General features: G+C 34.8%; 1 protein-coding gene across 3 annotated transcripts; it reads right to left on the reverse strand.

Moving 5' to 3' along the window:
* Window positions 1-5,017: 5,017 nt before the first annotated feature.
* On the reverse strand, window positions 5,018-9,402 carry LOC141724578 (uncharacterized). 3 transcript variants are annotated; one of them, XM_074526771.1, is made up of 8 exons: window positions 9,154-9,402; window positions 8,846-9,015; window positions 8,231-8,809; window positions 7,872-7,940; window positions 7,494-7,622; window positions 7,329-7,379; window positions 6,354-6,497; window positions 5,018-6,233 (listed from the first exon to the last, which is right to left on the reverse strand). In XM_074526771.1, the coding sequence occupies exons 1-8, from the start codon at window positions 9,272-9,274 to the stop codon at window positions 5,154-5,156; spliced, it is 2,343 nt and encodes a 780-aa protein (XP_074382872.1). In that variant the 5' UTR covers window positions 9,275-9,402; the 3' UTR covers window positions 5,018-5,153. The 3 variants fall into 3 exon arrangements, with proteins under 3 accessions (XP_074382872.1, XP_074382871.1, XP_074382870.1); XM_074526770.1 differs by having other exon boundaries at window positions 6,354-6,473; window positions 8,231-9,015; XM_074526769.1 differs by having other exon boundaries at window positions 8,231-9,015.
* Window positions 9,403-17,758: the final 8,356 nt, after the last annotated feature.

Consider the following 17,758-nt stretch of genomic DNA (forward strand, 5'->3'; position numbering starts at 1 on the left):
TAGACATGACATTGACTGGATCAAATAGATCAACATGCAGTAGGTGATAAGGCTCAAGAATTGAGGATTCAGTTTTGCTCTTGAAAGAAGATTTTCTTTGTTTTGCCTTTTGACAAGAATCACAAAGGCCATCATGAGCAAATACTGATTTTGGCAGTCCTCTCACAAGATCTTTCTTTACTAGCTCATTTATGTTGTTGAAATTTAAATGAGAGAGTCTTTTATGCCAATTCCAGCTTTCTTCAATTGATGCTCTACTCAACAGACAGATTGTAGAACCATCAGTACTTATTGAAAGTCTGGCTTCATAAATGTTACCATACATGTAACCTTTCAGAACCACTTTGCCTGTAGAATTGCTTACAACTTCACAGTGTTCTTCAAAGAAATCCACATGATAACCTCTGTCACAGATTTGACTCACACTTAGCAGATTGTGTTTAAGTCCTGAGACAAGAGCTACTGTTTCAATGATGACATTCCCAAGATTAATATTGCCATATCCCACAGTTTTTCCCATGTTTTCATCTCCATAAGAAACTCCTGGACCAGCTTTCTCCACAAAGTCTGATAGCAGGGCTTTATTTCCAGTCATATGTCCTGAACATCCACTGTCCAGAACTAGGATGTTTTCCTGTTGCCCTGCAATCACAAAGACCACTAATGGTTAGTTTTAAGGACCCAGACTTGCTTGGATCCTTTGGCCTTTTTAAGTTTGTTAGCATTTGCAGCGGATTTAATTTCAGAGTTTATGCTAACATGTTGTTTATCAGAATTTATATCAGACTTTGCATCAGACTTTACACTAGAAGGAACAATAGTAACTTTCTTTAAAGAAGGTTTTATTTGATAATAATCACAGTACAAACTATGATATTCCTTACAAGTATTAATGGAATGCCATAAACTACCACAATGAAAACAAGGATTTTGTGGCTTAAACCTAACAGACTGACTCTTAACTCCTGAATTAGGAGGTAAAGAGTTTATATCTTTATTCTTCCTGCAAAAAGAAGCAAAATGGTTAGAGTTTCCACAGTTATAACATTTCTTTCTAGGAGCATTAGGAACATGCATATAGTTATTGCATTTATTCACACCTTCCTTTCCATTCCTATTTTTCCTTGCTTCATTTACCTTGTTGACATTCCTAATCTCTTTCTGCTTATGCTTAAGCTGCTTCTTTATCATTAAGCCTATATTGACTTCAGCTGATTTATCCTGTTCTAATTTGTCAAAAGTTGACTTCTTCTTAACTTCTGTCACAGACTCTTTCATCTTTGCAGAATCAGACTTTACAGTTTTAGCTACAAATTTAACATGATTTACCTTTGGCTTAGCAGTCTGTTTAACAACAATTAGCTCAATTTGTTCAGTTCTTTTTTCACTTTTATCATCTCCATAACCTAAGCCCTTTTTCCAGTTTCCACTACTTAACAAATTCTGAGTTATTCTGCCAGAGTTAGTCTAAGTTCTGATAATCTCTTTTCCTTTTCTAATTCAGCTTTTAGAGATTCATTCAATTTTAACACTTCATCTCTAACATATAAAGCATCATCTTTTTCTTTCTTAGTTTGATGAAGTAAAACTAACTCCTTTTCTAAATAATCATTCCCCTTTTTATAAGCAGAATTTTCAAATGTTAATCTTTCACATGTTAAAGTATGATCTCTATAACTAATAAACATGGTTTTAAGATATAATCTCAACTCAGTAATATCATCAGTATGAAAAACATAAGTTGTTTGAGGTACCTTCATTTTAGCAGTTTCAGGGCTGCTATCAGCATTTGCCATCAAGGCATAGCTCACCTCACTTTCAGAATCTGAAGTGTTTGTACAGCTTTTCTTCTTTGTGACAAGTGTATTTCCTTTGTCACTTTTTTCTTTCCTGCAGTTAGGAGATATGTGGCCTCTTTCACCACAATTGTAGCATTTGACATTTGAGTTGTCTCCTCTGTCAGACTTTGCACCTTTGCCTTCAGACTTTCTGAACCCTTTCTTATCAGAACTTGCACCTTTCCTGGAAAACTTCTTTCCCTTTTTGAATTTCCTGTAGGCTATCTTTGTGATACCCTTCACCATAAGAGCACACAATTTCAGATAAACTTTCAGTTTCTGAATCATCATCATCAAAAGATGATGACTCTGAATCAGAATTTATGATGAGAGTCTTTCCTTTGCCCTTCTTTGAGGCAACAACTTTAGGAGATTCCCCATCAGCCTTAAGAGCAACTGTCCTTGACTTTCTTCCATGGCTCTTGCTCCTTTGATCCATCTCAAGTTCATAAGTCTTGAGCATACCATAAATTTCATCAAGAGTAGTTTCAGTAAGGTCATAGTTGTCTCTTATGGTAGTAGACTTCAAATTCCAATTTTCAGGAAGAGCTAAAAGGAATTTTAGATTTGAATCTTCAAGATCATATTCCTTGTCCACCAGTGACAGATCATTCAAGAGTTTGACAAACCTGTCATATAAGTCAGTTAAAGACTCATCATCTATTGAGTCAAAGTGCTCATACTCTTGAGTGAGTATTGTCCTCCTGTTCTTCTTGATTGCATCAGTTCCCTGGCATCTTGTCTCCAAAGCTTCCCATATCTCCTTTGCAGTCTTGCAATGAATTATCCTGTTTGACATGACATTATCAATGACACTATGCAGCAAATGCCTTACCTTTGCATCCTTGACAATAGATGAGATGTCTTCAGCTGTGTACTCACCTTTCTCCTTTGGTATGGTCTTTGTTGGTTGATTAGCAACTACAACAGAGAGCTTAGTAGGCTTATGTGGTCCTTCATTAATTATGTCAAGGTATTCTGGATCTGTACCTTCCAGAAACATAGCCATCTTTACTTTCCATATGGGATACTCAGAAGGTCTCAGTATGGGAACCCTAATAGTCTCATATCGACTGTGGGTTTGAGTCTTTTGAGTTTTTTCAGTTTTGGTGGGCTTGGTTGGAGTTTGTACTTCTTCATACATGATTGTTTGGATCTTTACTGTATGTGTGTTAACAGAAAAGATCTGATACCACTTGTTAGGTCACACAACACTGTAGAAGGGGGTTGAATACAGTGTTACTACAATCAAATCGACTTTGAACACAAGTAACTGTAAACAGATATTTTAAATACGATAAACCCTGTTATGATGGAACTGTTCTCTCTCAGTGATGAACAAATATCACTAAGAGCTTCTAGGTTACAATGTATAATCTTCTCGATAATGATAACACATATAGTGTAAACCTAAGTCTGTGTTTATATACATAGTTACAAGTTAACTTCTAATCGATATGGAATATAATTCTTTCTCCTAAAATATAACAATCAGATATATTCTACAAGTCTTCCAGTCTTCTAACTCTTTCCATGCATATCTTCTTTTATTTAGTCTCGATCTTCTACTGTAAATCAGTTTCCTTCCTTAACTGTAAGTCCTCCCACACTTAAGTTCTGATATGACCTTAAGTTCTCATATTAAGTTCTGACTTCCAGTAAGTCCTGATTTGTCCTGTTGTTAAGTTCTGAAAACTAAACACAAATCATATTAGACATGACATCTCAAATATATCTAACATAAGGTATTCTAAATTTATTTAAAAATGATTACATCTTTCATATTTGTATTTTTTTATCTTAGCCTCACTCGATTTATTTTAAATTATAAGTTTTGAGCTAGTAGGTAGTAATTTTCTAACTATCAAGTAGTGACTAGTGAATAATTAATTAGTGTAAACCACTTAAATATCAATTATTGACAATGATGGTAATTTTTTATAAATCTTACCGTTTAAACATCAATATTGAATTAATGATATCTGGTTTTATTTTTGTAAATCTTATGGAAGTTTAATGACATTTAAATAAAAAATATTTATTATTATTTATTAAATAAATTGTTTCCAATTAATGCTCCGACTAATCAATCTGATTATCCGATTAATCATTGAAAGATCTCTCTACCGAATAATCCCGATTTCCGCTTTTTAGAACACTGAATATGACTAATAATGTTTGCTAAAACAAAAATAATATATAAAATTTACCCGGCCGGGCTAAACAAAATTATACTATTGATCCAATTTTAAATAAAAAACTACATATGCTTAGTTGGATTTGAAAAATCGGGCTAAAATAAAATGATAAATATTATTGATTCCGCTAAAAACATTATATTACTAAACCGGACTATAACAAAATAAAAATTTGAAAGAAAATTCGTGGGGTCGATATAATGTCTTCAAACTAAAAAAAATACATATTATCCATTCGGTCTAAAATAAAATAATAATCACCAGGGTTAAAATAAAATTAAATAAAATAGTAAGTATAATTAGCTGGATTTGGTTGATATAACGGGTTTCAAGCTAACATAATTTTTTTACCATTGACACATAAAATTTTATCATTGATTCGAGTTTAAACATGTTAAACTAACAAAAATATATATAGTTAGTTAAATATGAATATATTTAGTTGGATTTGGTCGGTTAACGGGCTAATGACAATTCGTATACTATTCATCTCAGCTAAAATTTATATTTTAATAAAATATAATAATATTTCGTAAACACACCTATAAAGATCAGTAAAAAAATAAATTTCAATCATTATATCATTTTTTAAAACTGTAATATCACTAACTTATACACCTATTTGTATATTAATAATTATTATCAAATCATATTATTAAAATTTCAAATAAATAAGTTTCATACCTTCAAATTTTTACTTCAAATTAAATTAAAATAAATATGTTATATTAAAAATAATTCGTGCATCGCACCGCTTTTAGAATAGTATGACTATATATTTCATTTAGTAAAACAACTTAAATACCTATAGTTTAAAAATAGCAAGAACATATACATGTTTACGTATAATTATATTATCAAATCATATTGTCTACAAATTTAAAATGAACAAATTTTATATCTTAAAAATTCCATATCAAATTAAATTAAAAAAAAAATATAATGTAAAAAAAAAAATCTATGCTAGTTGCAACAAAAAACTACTAACAAAACTCCGATAACGGTTTTACTCAAAAATCGACCTACCATCGACCAAACAGTGTGATCTTTGAGAACATACAAGGTCAGACACTTCATTTCTCAGAGTACAACAGAAAATCCGATAGATATCAATGTTTCAGAAGGGTTCATTAAGTTCTCGCGTTACACCGAATAATAAATCCAATATCGTGGCAGCCTTTGTTGACTGGTTGTGTGAACTGCTGGCTTCCTTGTTTAAGGGGGTACTAACAGCAGGGGCAACATATGACCTGTCCTTGTTTTTTTTAGCCTCAAATTTAGCCGCCAAAGTTAGAGTAGAGCAAACAGCCTTTTGCACTGAACTTGAACTGTTCGACAAGAATGATCTCTGAGATGCGTTCAATGAGCTTTTACTCTGCGCATCTATCAACTTACTTAAAGAAATCTCACGGGGGAGTGAAGCTGATACCTGAGGCAAAACTGGACTGGGACTATGACCTTTATTATCTACACTTGCATTGATTTTATCGGTTGGCTGCACAGTGTGACTCTCATTCAAGTGAGAGCCAGCTAGCTTTTTGTTGAACGAACTGTGTAAATGATTGTCAGCTGAGATGAATCTCAGATCCCCTGGTGTCATTGCAGGTGTTCTGTTTGCTGGCTCATTCAAATTCTGCGAAATGCTTGATGTACCTTGGCCAATCTGAGAGCCAAATTTGACACCATCACCTGTGTTTAATGATGAACCGGCATGTTTTCTTTTGTAGGGATCACTTAGAGGTGAATTTCCAGTTTCCACATTGCTAATTGATAAAAAGCTAGATCTCTTCCTACTACGACTTTCAAGAGAAGCTTTACCAAATGACAAAAAATTTACTCTCCGCGGGGGCACATCAGGTGTTCTTTGTGTATCTTTATTCAAGCTTACAGCCAAATCAGATGCACCACTGATTCTCTGTTGGTCAACTTTGACAACATTATCTGTATTCAGAGACGAGGCACCTTGTCCATTCTCACTCATATTACCTAATGGCACTTTTTCATGCGAAAAAAAGCTTAATCCTTTAGGTGCCTGGTCAGCAGGTCCATTGTGTTTTTCATTCTTGGACAAGGATATCCCACTAGAATATGATTTGTCATTGACATTTTGCTTGCTGGTGGGCTTCTTAAAATTTGAAGTTGCTCTCACAGATAAAGACTGTTGTTCAAATGCAGAAGAACATTCCTTGACCGGTACCTGGGGATGGTGTTACTAAATCAAGTCACATAAATAAATCCTACAGAGCCACCAATTTAATTATTATAGAATCAGAACTTATTAGAACACCGGAGATGGCAAAGTTGGGGAGAAGCGAACCACGTCGTGCGAAAACACACAGTTGGATCCCCTGCTGCAAGAACCTGTTGACAAGTAACTGTTGCAGGGATACTTGGAGAGTTGATGGTCATATGAGCAGTCATCTCCTTTCATGCATGACTGACGTGCAAAATGAGAGCATGCCTGAGAATTGTTTAGCCTCATATATATTTATGTGTTGCCATTTGCTAAAAAACACAGAAAAATTGAGTCATATCATATTATGGTCATTGTTATTACAGCAACATGAATCATATGACTCTTACATGCACCATGGTAACTGTAAAAGGAATTTATAATGTCAATTTCTGTCATATAAAAAACCATAAGTGATAAATCTTATAATCCCATACAGCTCCAATGTCTAAAGAATCCCTAATTCACTTACGCATGCGGTCAATGATGAACCAAGAAAATTCTTGAGGGTGAGCCGAATTACCCACTTGCAATTTTAGAAATTCTCGAGGGGAGCCATATGACTCTTACAAATTTAGTAGTTTAAAATGTTCTTCGCCATACGGAATGACGAAAAACTATATCTTGCAAATTGTACATGTATAATATAATATTTTTATTAAACAAAGTTGAAGGTGCACTGCCCGTAACTCTCAGCCACTAACTTTGTCCGCCCTTGCACACAGTATCGACATGTTATCCCATAGGCTACAATAATGTTAAAAAAAGCTAAATAATGAAAGCCTATAAGAAACCACCAGCCCAAGAATAATACCAATCAAGTGGCATAATGAGTGCAGTAATGCAGTAACTTAGAATCCACTGTGATCAACCCGCTTACTAAAATACACAGGTCCATGTGTAAGACAGTATTTCCACACAATGAATCTAACTTCAGTACCCACCAAGCCGTAATTCAACATGGAATACTGATAGCAATAACCTTATTAAATGAAAAACAACAGCAGCACCTTGTGAAAGGATATAAAAAGATAGTTAGTTCCATATAATAAACCATACCTTAGACTTTGTCAATGGTACTGCATCATGAGAAAATTTGCACTTTTCACCCTGTGGAAACATAAAGGACGTATTCAAAAATATAAGCATAAGGAATTGGTGAGCCAAACAGATTTTTTTATCCAAAAAGTATCTCCAAAAAAGTTTAATTGCTAAAGAAAATACCTCATGGCATCTTCCTTTGACAAAGTGACGACAATATTTTATTGTTTTCGGCTTTGTTACTGGTGGCAGCTTCAGCTTCTTAACACCGAGGTTTCTGTTTCTTTCACCACGCTTCATTCTTTCCTTTTTCTGCAAAACAAATAACGGGTGAACAAATTAGACAATGTATGAGTAAGAACCAGAGTTGAAGTAGAAACCACAAATATTTTTAACTCTTTTAATTTCATAATTAACTAAGGGTCATATGAAATACCAACGTAGACGGTTATTTTTCATTTTTGGCTTTCTTCACATTCCATAAAAGTGAAAATATGATTTCCAAGAGATATTAAAAAATAACAATTCAGCTAACAGAAATCGTCAAGAACTAGAATATACCTTTTTCCTAGCTTTTCTATCCTCGCTACCAGGGCCCCGTTTCCTTTTCTTACTTGTCAGATTAGTAACCTGCCAAAAATCTTAGCATTAGAACAGACCGGACAAAGTAGAGAACCTAAAAAGAGAAAACCACCAAAATACCATCTGGAAAGTGACTATATATATTAATCAATTCACATGTCTCTTTCTCCAGTTCTATAACGGAAGTTTAAAGAATAAAACATGTCAATTAACTTTGGTAACCATCCCTGCCTACAACTTCTGCCCTGGCCATGAAATCATACATGTTTTACAAAAGAAGGTTGTGGTTGGTGAAAGATGGTAACCAACACAGTAAAATGTAAGAAACTAAAATTAACCTTTTGGGTTGATGCACTGCATTGATTGTCAACTGTGTTTTCTCCAGTAGATCCACCACTAGGTGTTAGTACTTTGGGACATGAAGATTGACTGTTGGCCTCCCCAAGGGCACATCTTTGTATGCTTCTTCTAAACTGAAGGTTACAATCCTGTCCTTCTGCTCGCTCATCCGCTACTATATCCCCATAATAAACCAATTCAGACCTATTCTCCACCAAGTTCACAGTATCAGTCCCCATCTGTACATCAATAGCAGTGCTCATAGTGTTAAGTTCGCTTCTAGATAGGCCACCAGACTTGTTTTCTTTTTCGATATCTCTAGAAAGTGCATTCCGACTGAACCCCTCTTTTTGAGTGAAAACTCCAGAAACGTGCCCTTTGTTTACAATGTTATTCTCTAGTGATGCATTATCTTCATGTAACAAGTCACTTGACTTCCTTGGAACCCCAGAGTTTTCCGAAATGTCCCCATCTCCAATGACTCCATCATTTTTCTGAAAAGAGGAAGAAGCTGAATCCGGGGTAGGTAGTGGTTCATCTGATTCCCTACGTGTCATTTGCATATCTGTTTTATCAGTCTCCAAATGCAAACTCTTCTCTACTTGGCTATCAACAGATTTTGAGGCTCCTGCTAATGCATCTGTTTTTCGTAACGAAAACAATGATTTCTCACGTAGAAACCCATTCTCGGACCTAATTTCCTTATTTACTACCAACCGATCACCGTGAATTGTGGAAGCATCATTCTTTACCAACTGATCGGCTTGAACAGTTGCAACTTGCTCTACCAAAAATAAAAAGGAATTACTTTTACTGATCTTGTGTTGTGTTGTATAAATAGAAGTTGTTAATACTTAAATACAAACAGAGTAGCATGAACAGCAACATCTTAATTGGAAATAAATAATTAATTTGGGGGTACCTGGATTGTGAAGTTGTAAGTGTTGGCAACGAGAGAAAATACGAATAAAAGTAGAAAAGGAATGGCTGGGGAGAGGTCCTCTTCTCCGATAAGGCGGGAATTTGCGTTTCCATTTCTCCATTCATTCAATTCCCCCACCAAAATTTATTTATCTTCCAGCAACAGCTGCGGAGACTTCATTTGAGCTCACAATTTCAGATCAATAGTCGCTATACTAGGATGGGCGGGTTGTCGGCTTAATTCGACCCATCACCCGCCCTAGATACAATTACTTGGATTTTGTTTGATATTAATATACATTACAGAATAATAAATATTACTGATCTCACTAAAAAAATATATTATCTAATCGAATTTAAGCAAAATAATATAAACCATTCATCCCAACTAAAAAAATTATATAATTGAACCAAACTAAAAAAAAGTCAAATCACTACTGGTTTAATTAAAATATTCAGCTCTCTTTTCTCTCTCACATAAGAGTCAGTCGCCCCACTTTTTTCTAATCCTAACCGTCACACCTCATTTTCCACCCTTTCTACCCATCTTCATCTCCATCTCCTTCTCCTACTATTGTTGCTTACTTTTTCTTCAATAAAATCGAGATTTATTTCAAAATACTCAAAAAATCCTTTAGAATTCTTCACTATAGTTTCCATATCTACTAAAGTAAGAGCTCAGATTTAAAAAAAAAACAGTTTTTGGATTCAAAATCTTTGGTCTAACAACATATTAAAATTTGGTGTTATTCTGAGATCTTTAAATTTTGGGTTTTTTCGTTTCGCTCTATTTAAGTTATCATTTGTGTGTTTGATTGTCTCGCTTTATGCGATGTGCCTCTCTTTGTGCGACGTAGTGGTTGTGTTGAAAATGAATTTGACGGTGTATTGGGAGATCTGAATATCTCACATCAACAATACTTTCAGCAAATCTCTCGCCGGTGTCCGGCAGGTAGATAGCTGAGGTGCGCTTAGAACAGTGGTCAAAATCGCATGTGCTCAAATCTCACCAAAAATATTTGTTCATTTCAAGATGACTCTAAACTCAATTATTGCAACCGAGTCATCAGAACATTACACTATCAATGGAATTAACGTAAAAGTCAATTGTGAAGCTATTCTATTCGGGGGAGATGCATTTGGATTACCCGAGAAACCATTACCTTCATTTTTAATTTTCAGAATATTTGTATTTAGTTTGTTAAGCAATCCGAAAATAAAACGGCTAATTATTTAGCTCTATTTATTTTTTAACCTGGTTGCATGATAAGTTGAGAGTTTGTCCCAGTTGAATCATTTTCAAATTATTAATGAAACCTTCTTTAATTTTGGCAAAAAAAATCAAAATCAAATACAATTCGAACAACTAAATTAAAATTATATATACTATGTGTCCGGTTTAAAACAAAATTATCATATTGATCAGGGCTTAAAAAATTATAATCAAACTAAAAATAATTAGTTCAATTTGGTGTGTGTAACGAGTCTCGGGTTTAAACATAATAATGTAAACTATTGATCCTAACATAAACTATTCAATCCGACTAAAAAATATTATAAAATTGATCTAAAATAAATAAAAACTCAAAATCAAAACATAATTCGACCAACTAAAACAAAATCATATATACTTGTTATCGATAAAAATATGAGATGTCTTTATTACGTATAATTAATGTTAGGGTTTGAGAGATTCGAGATTTAATGGATGCGCTTGTGTTTCATGGCTTGAATCTGCCCTCACAAGATGTCTACATACTTTGGTGTATGCCAAAGATCAAGCCAAAACATAGTTCTTGGTGATGCCCTCAGAACTATGGTGACAAAGGCTCACCAAGGGCGTAGTGACTGATTCTTCCTTCTTCGAAGATTAAGTCTAAAATATCGCTCTAGGAGATGGCCCTGTGGCTTGTAGAGCCTGTAAAGCATAATATAACGTAATATGTAATCAAGGAATTATAACTCATCATGAAATAGAAATAGATAAATAATATTAAATTGTGAAGCACAGGAACCCTGAAGATGAAGACTGTATAAATATAAAAAATTAAAAGATGGAATTAATGCTCCAAGTCCATAAACAAGTTATTGGAAGAAGTTCGTTAACATGTTCAAACCTCCATGAAGAATAAGATGTCAAAGGCCTTTCAGTGTCAATGAAATGATTTAATTTAAAGTAATGAAGATCAGAGGTTCAGTGATTGAAGCAATGTATGACCATCAAAGATGTATCAGCTTAGTAGTGCAAAAGGAATTGAATTAAATCAATTCATGTTAGTTGATTGTGAACCAGACCAATGCACCAAACATCAACATTCCAGAAAAGATTTAATTCAGTAACATAGAAGAAATGGTTCTTTGATACAGCTATTGGAGATAGGGAAAATAATCTAAGGCAACCACATTACCTTGTGGTGGCAGGTTGAGAGTTGGAAAATATTCCAAGGCAACCACAGTACCTTGTGGTCGCAGGTTAAGAGTTGAGAAAAAAATTAAGGCAAAATTCACATTACCCTGTGGTCGCAGGTTAGAGGTTGCAGCTTATAAATGTGGAGAAAAATCTTCCAAGGCAATCCTCATGTCTTGAGGTCGCAGGTTAGAAGATAACAAAAATATTCTAAGGCAATCCTTATGCCTTGTGGTCGCAGGATAGCATGGTCGCAGGTTAGAATATAGCAAAAATCTTCTAAGGCAAATTAGCACTCATGTGGTCGCAGGTTGGAATAAATCAAGTATTTCCCTCTGGTTGCCAGTTAGCCCTTGGATTTTTTATTGAAGATCAATTGCAGCAAATTCAAAGGATTTTGTGTGAATATAATTATGCCACATGTCTGATTGAATTTGAAGATTACAAAGCAGTAAAATGAATTGATATTCATTTGATCATCTTCTTCAGCAAACATAAAGTGTTTTACGAGAGCTCCATTAAAGACCATATTTATTATAGCTTGTAAACACAAAGTTGTGCTGCTGAATTTATTGTAGCTAATCAATTCATTGATTAGATTGTAGCAACCTTAAGGTCTATTTTGATAAAATAATATATTCCTCGAATTGTTTTGTGTTTATTTGGATTCCGTACATATAACGAAGAACTTGAAACGAATCGAAAAAGATTGTAGGCATCGTTGTAATAACCCCAATTTTTGGAATTTTTGAAACCCTTATGAATAGTGTTTTGCTGATTATGCTGAATAAGAAAACTTTTCATGCCACACTATGTAGGGGTTCTTTTATTGATCTTCTGGGATATTATTAGTACTCTATGTGGTATATAAGTGTATGTAAAGATCGTCAGAATCCAAATCCGAACACTTTGATTTTTACCGAAAATCCACCAGATACCGAAAAAATTGAGTATAAGGTAACAGGATAAAAAAGGATTTAAATTCAAGGATTATAAGAGAGGATCATAAAAGGAATATAATGTATTGAGAAAGATTAAGGAAACCCAAGTAATAAGATCCCGGGTATGATCCCTCAAACGATAACAAAAACGAAAGTTAAGCGAATCGTATAACAGATCAGCGGTCATTAGCCAAGTAATTAGAAGCTAATCAAAGAGGTTAGTAAGGATGATGTCATCAAACCAATAAGAAGAGGACAAGCATGGGAAGATGACATAGGATTGATGACATAAGCATGACCAAAGAGAAGTGTGTTGTTGGTTGATTAAGAACCACACAAAATTCACCATGATTAAAAGTAATAAATCAAAACAAAAACCAAAAACAACCAACCAACAATTCGTTTCACCAAAAACAGAAAGTTGACTTCATTTCTTCAAAGAAAGCTCTCGGCCTTTCTCTTTTTTTCAAGAAGGAAAATCCAAAATCCAAGATCCAAGCCTTGTTAATTAGTGAGGTAAGTATCTAATACTCCTTATGCATAGATATAGTTATCCTATAAGTTTGAGCTTCAAATTCATTCACAATCTCTTCCTAAAAATCATGGAAGAAGAGGGTGAATAGTGTTTTTCAAGAACTTAAATTTTTGTTCTTGAGTTTTTGTTTACATTAAGCTTGGATAAGGACTTTCAAGGGTGATTCCAAGCTAATTAGTTACTCCCACTCACAAGGAAGGTATAATCTCTTAACCTAGCTTTGTTATTGAATGTTAAGAGCATAATATGAGTATTATAGTTCATGACAGGCTTGATTGTTGTGTATGTAGAGATTAGTTGGTTTTGTGGTGTTTTTGGAGTTGTAAATCTTGGTTATTAGTTAAAGAACTTAAGAATAGCTTTAGTTCATGTTTGAGATTAATATAAATTGGAAAAAACTTGAGGTTTTGGGGCTGTTGTAGTGATGTATGGATGGAATTTGGTTGTATGGTTGAATTGGGGTTGGTTTGTGGTTGATTTGGAGTAGAATCAAAATTGGTAATAGCGTAAATATAGCCGTCGTAATTTCCGATTTACTTTAGACTGTTTTTGCTCTTAACATCAGGACCCGAGAACTCACTGTTAAGTTTTGACCATTACCATGATTAGATAGTTCATGTTACAAGCTTCGTTTTGATATGTGGTTCGTTTGAATCCGATATACGGTTTAGGAGAAACGACTGTTTTAAGTAACGGCGTTTCGCGAACGAACCGTTACCACTCGCCTTACTTTGAAACATAGGTTAAAGACCTTAAAGGACTAATTGGAGTAAGAAACATTTATGTGAAGTGTATTATGCAGTTGGTAAGGCACTTGCGAAAGAATCGCCTTAAAACCCTTAATGGTTAATTTATTAAAAATGGTGGAGCCGAGGGTACTCGAGCGACTTAAGTGAATCGTAAGCGCAAAAGCGAACGTTAGGGTCTAATTGGTTAAAGTATAGATTCATAAGCGACTTTGGTTTAATTCCAACTTATATGTTGTTTATAGGTTACCAGACTCGTCCCAAGCCATTTATCACCCCCAGTCGCTCAGGCAAGTTTTCTACCCGTTATACTGTTGTTGTGATGTGTACATATGTATATGCATTATCTTGTGATAGATGCATGGTGGTTAATTAGCAAATCTTGCGATATATTGGAGCATGTGATATGCTATATATGCATGTCTGTTTCGTACTCTTGATATATATATTGTTGATTCAATTGCTTATAAGTTGCATAATACCTATGCTAGAGATAAGCAGTAGTTGCGTATACCCTTAGTATAGGGGACCCAAAGGTGAACACTTTCTAAAACCAGGACTTGATGTTCCCGAGTATATTATATATATATTTATATATATATATATATTGATATAGTTTTCAAAACTATGAATCGAATAAGGTTTATTCGATAACTTTATTTTATTTAATGAATATTATTTTGAATATTCATTCGAGGGCTTATGACTCCGTTTATTTTATTAATGAATATTATTTTAAATATTCATTCGAGGGCTTATGACTCCGTTTATTTTATTAATGAATATTATTTTGAATATTCATTCGAGGAATTATGACTCCGATTATTTACTAATTATTTTTCTTTATTTTATTAAAATATAATGTATCGATAATCAAACTCACTTTTGATTATTCAAATAAAGATAGTACTTTCGTATAAGTATATCTTTGGTTATTTAATATTCATTTCAAGTATAAGTTTTAAAACTTCTACTTCAATTATTTTTATAAAGATTATTCTTTATGGGAATATTATTTAAATAATAATATTCAGATATTTTCTAAATATATTGGGACTGATTTATTTTATTAAATCAGCATTACTCCAAACATTCTTAAAAATGTTTTCGAGTCTTCAAAATGATTTTCTAAAAGTTAGAGCGGATCCCAAAACTCAGTTTTATATTTAAGATCTTCCTTTCGAAGGGGATTTAAATACTCGCTCAAAACCTGAGGGATCCGGCTCAGTGGTGTATTTTACATTTACAACGAGGTTGCTGTTTTGAGAAACATCTTGATTACTTGCCCATCGTTCAGGAAGTAAGTTCATCTATTTGAGTCGGCATAAGCAACATGGGCTCAGTGGGCGTCCATGAAAGTGTAAGTGGCTCAGTGGGAGTCCATCAAATGTGTAAGTGGCTGAGTGGCAGTCCAGCATACGGTCCTATTGCGGCCAGGGTGATGACCAGTGGGGAATTCATCCATCTACTAGTAGAAAAGGTTACTTATTGGTATCTTTGCCTGATCAGCAAGATATCAGGTTTATGCCAAGGTTTTCTCCTTCCAAATTCATTGGATATTGCAACTCTGTTTATAATTTTCATAACAGAGGTTTTCAAGGAGTGTATGAAATGTATATATATAGGTGTATATATATATCGGGACTTAATGAAGTATCTCGTAACTTCATTATTTATAATGATATTCAAAGATTGAATCTATTCAAATCTTGTCTTGTAGTCTCATCTATGTGATGAACTTTTGAAACTAATTATAACCTGAACGGTGGTAGTTCAAGTAGTATTCGGAAAAGATATAAGTATATTGGAGTATCTTGTAACTTCATCTTTTCAACTTATATCTGGTTAATGATTATCTTATGCATGACAAAGATTTTCACAAAAATGTTGAGACAAGGTTAGATATATGAGATCACCTTGCAATGATATTTTAATACAGTTATAAACTGGAACTCTGTGTATATTATACATGTCAGAGGATTTCAAAGATGGTGAAAAGTATATATGTATATATATACTGAATATTTTGCGACTTGGTCGCGTTAATATATCAGCTTGGTTCATTTCTTCTTGACCAAGACTTTCATGAGTACTATGAGAATGCTCATATATTGTTAATTATTATACATAATATTTCAGTGGGCTTGTTGCTCACCCTTGCTTTCTTCTTTCATCACACAACAACAGATAGAAAGGATGAACATGACCAAGCTTCCAATTCGCAAGCGGTTAGGAAACGTTCCGCAGTTTTCTGGAAGCGTTGATGCCGCCGTAGCTGAGGTAGGAGCTACCAATAGGCTAGGTTTTCAACTATTGATGTACCAGACTTATGTATATTTATGAATTGTAATAATGGCAAAGAATATGTAAATTATTCAGAAACCCTTTTTAAGGTGAAATGGTTTATAATTGTGGAATAAAATGACTTGTGTTATTTTTGGTATTCATCTCTGAGACTATAACTTGTGGTATGTGTGTATATTGTGGGGTCACAGTACGCAGTAGTTGTTTGACTGTTAAGATTAAGTATTGATAAGGGAAATGGAACTCGTGACAACCCGAATCCCCGACCCTGGATTTGGGGGTGTTACAGAAATGGTATCAGAGCCAAGCGTTATAAACCTCAGAGATGATGTGACGTTAAGATAATAAGTTCACAAAGATAATAAGAACTCTTGCCAAGTTTATAGTCGGGCTACCTAACGTGGTACTGACAGTTAAAACCCTTACGGGAACCCTTATAAATATTATGATAGTAACATAGTTCGTTCTCGTATAGGGCAGCGGGGCACCGAACCCTGAGGTTCGGGAGCATCAGCAGGAGGATGTTTTATTACATGTTGGAGATCAAATTGTTAATCCAATAGAGTACCCTAACGAGGGACATGAGGAGATTCATATTGAGAATGTTGCGGTTGAGGATGTTATCCCAGAAGGGATTGTTGTTGAGGAGGATCTCGTGGAGGATCCTGACGAGAATGAAGAGAGGACCGCTGAGGAATTAATGACCGTAGTCAGGATGACTACCAGAGCAAGAATGGCCGCGAGGGTGGCACTAGAGGATGAAGAGTTACCAAGGGCACAAAGGTTAATGAGGGCAGGAGGAGTGGGGCCTTCCATGGCACCAATTACACCAGTATCAGACCCTCTTCCAGAGGTTCCTGTAGACACCCATGAGGTTCCACCAATTCATGTTCCCTCCCCTATACAAAGCCCAACACCTACTGAGGAAATTCCACCTTTATCTCCTGCACCACTGTCACCTGATACCGTGCTTGGTTATCTATTTGGATCCCCTGGGCCTGCACCACCTGCACCCCATGGACTGCTAGATGCTACCACTCAGGCTTCTCTTATCGCCGATTATTATATGACTTTGGGTGGCCTGTCTGAGGCCCGTAATGTTAGGAGTGATCTGTTGGATCGACTTACTGCACCGAGGATTGAGGGCGGGATACTTCCGGCAGGACTAGCTTATAGCATGGAAAGGATTGAGGCTACCACCCGAATTACAGCTAGAGGCCATCTTGAGGGTCAGGTTGATCCAGCTCTACTTGCAACTATCTTAGACCTCATCACCTCTATGATGGAGCAGGTTAGGGATGTCGTGCGTACCCGCATTTCTTGATCCATGGTAGTATGTAGAGCCAGAGCGATCAGACAAGGATTTCATGTAGCATCGCTTTTGGAGGATTAGCCTAAGTTATGAATGATTAGTTTTAATGACTAGATGATTATCTATGGTAGTACTTTTGGGATAGAAGCGATCAGATCAAATGATGTAATTATCTTTAATGTGTTCAGTTGTTGTACCCTCGAACAAATGGTCATGTATATATTCGTTAATTTCAGTTCAGATCAGTTTGTTTGTGATAAGTTCATATTGTTAATTGCACTGTTAACACTTAAGAGAGTGTCATGAAGTTTATAGAACTTGAGAATTCATAATTTGCAATCATGCAAGGACAGAACTAGGG

This window comes from Apium graveolens, chromosome 5 (assembly GCF_009905375.1).
Source record: "Apium graveolens cultivar Ventura chromosome 5, ASM990537v1, whole genome shotgun sequence".
Lineage (NCBI taxonomy): Eukaryota > Viridiplantae > Streptophyta > Magnoliopsida > Apiales > Apiaceae > Apium > Apium graveolens.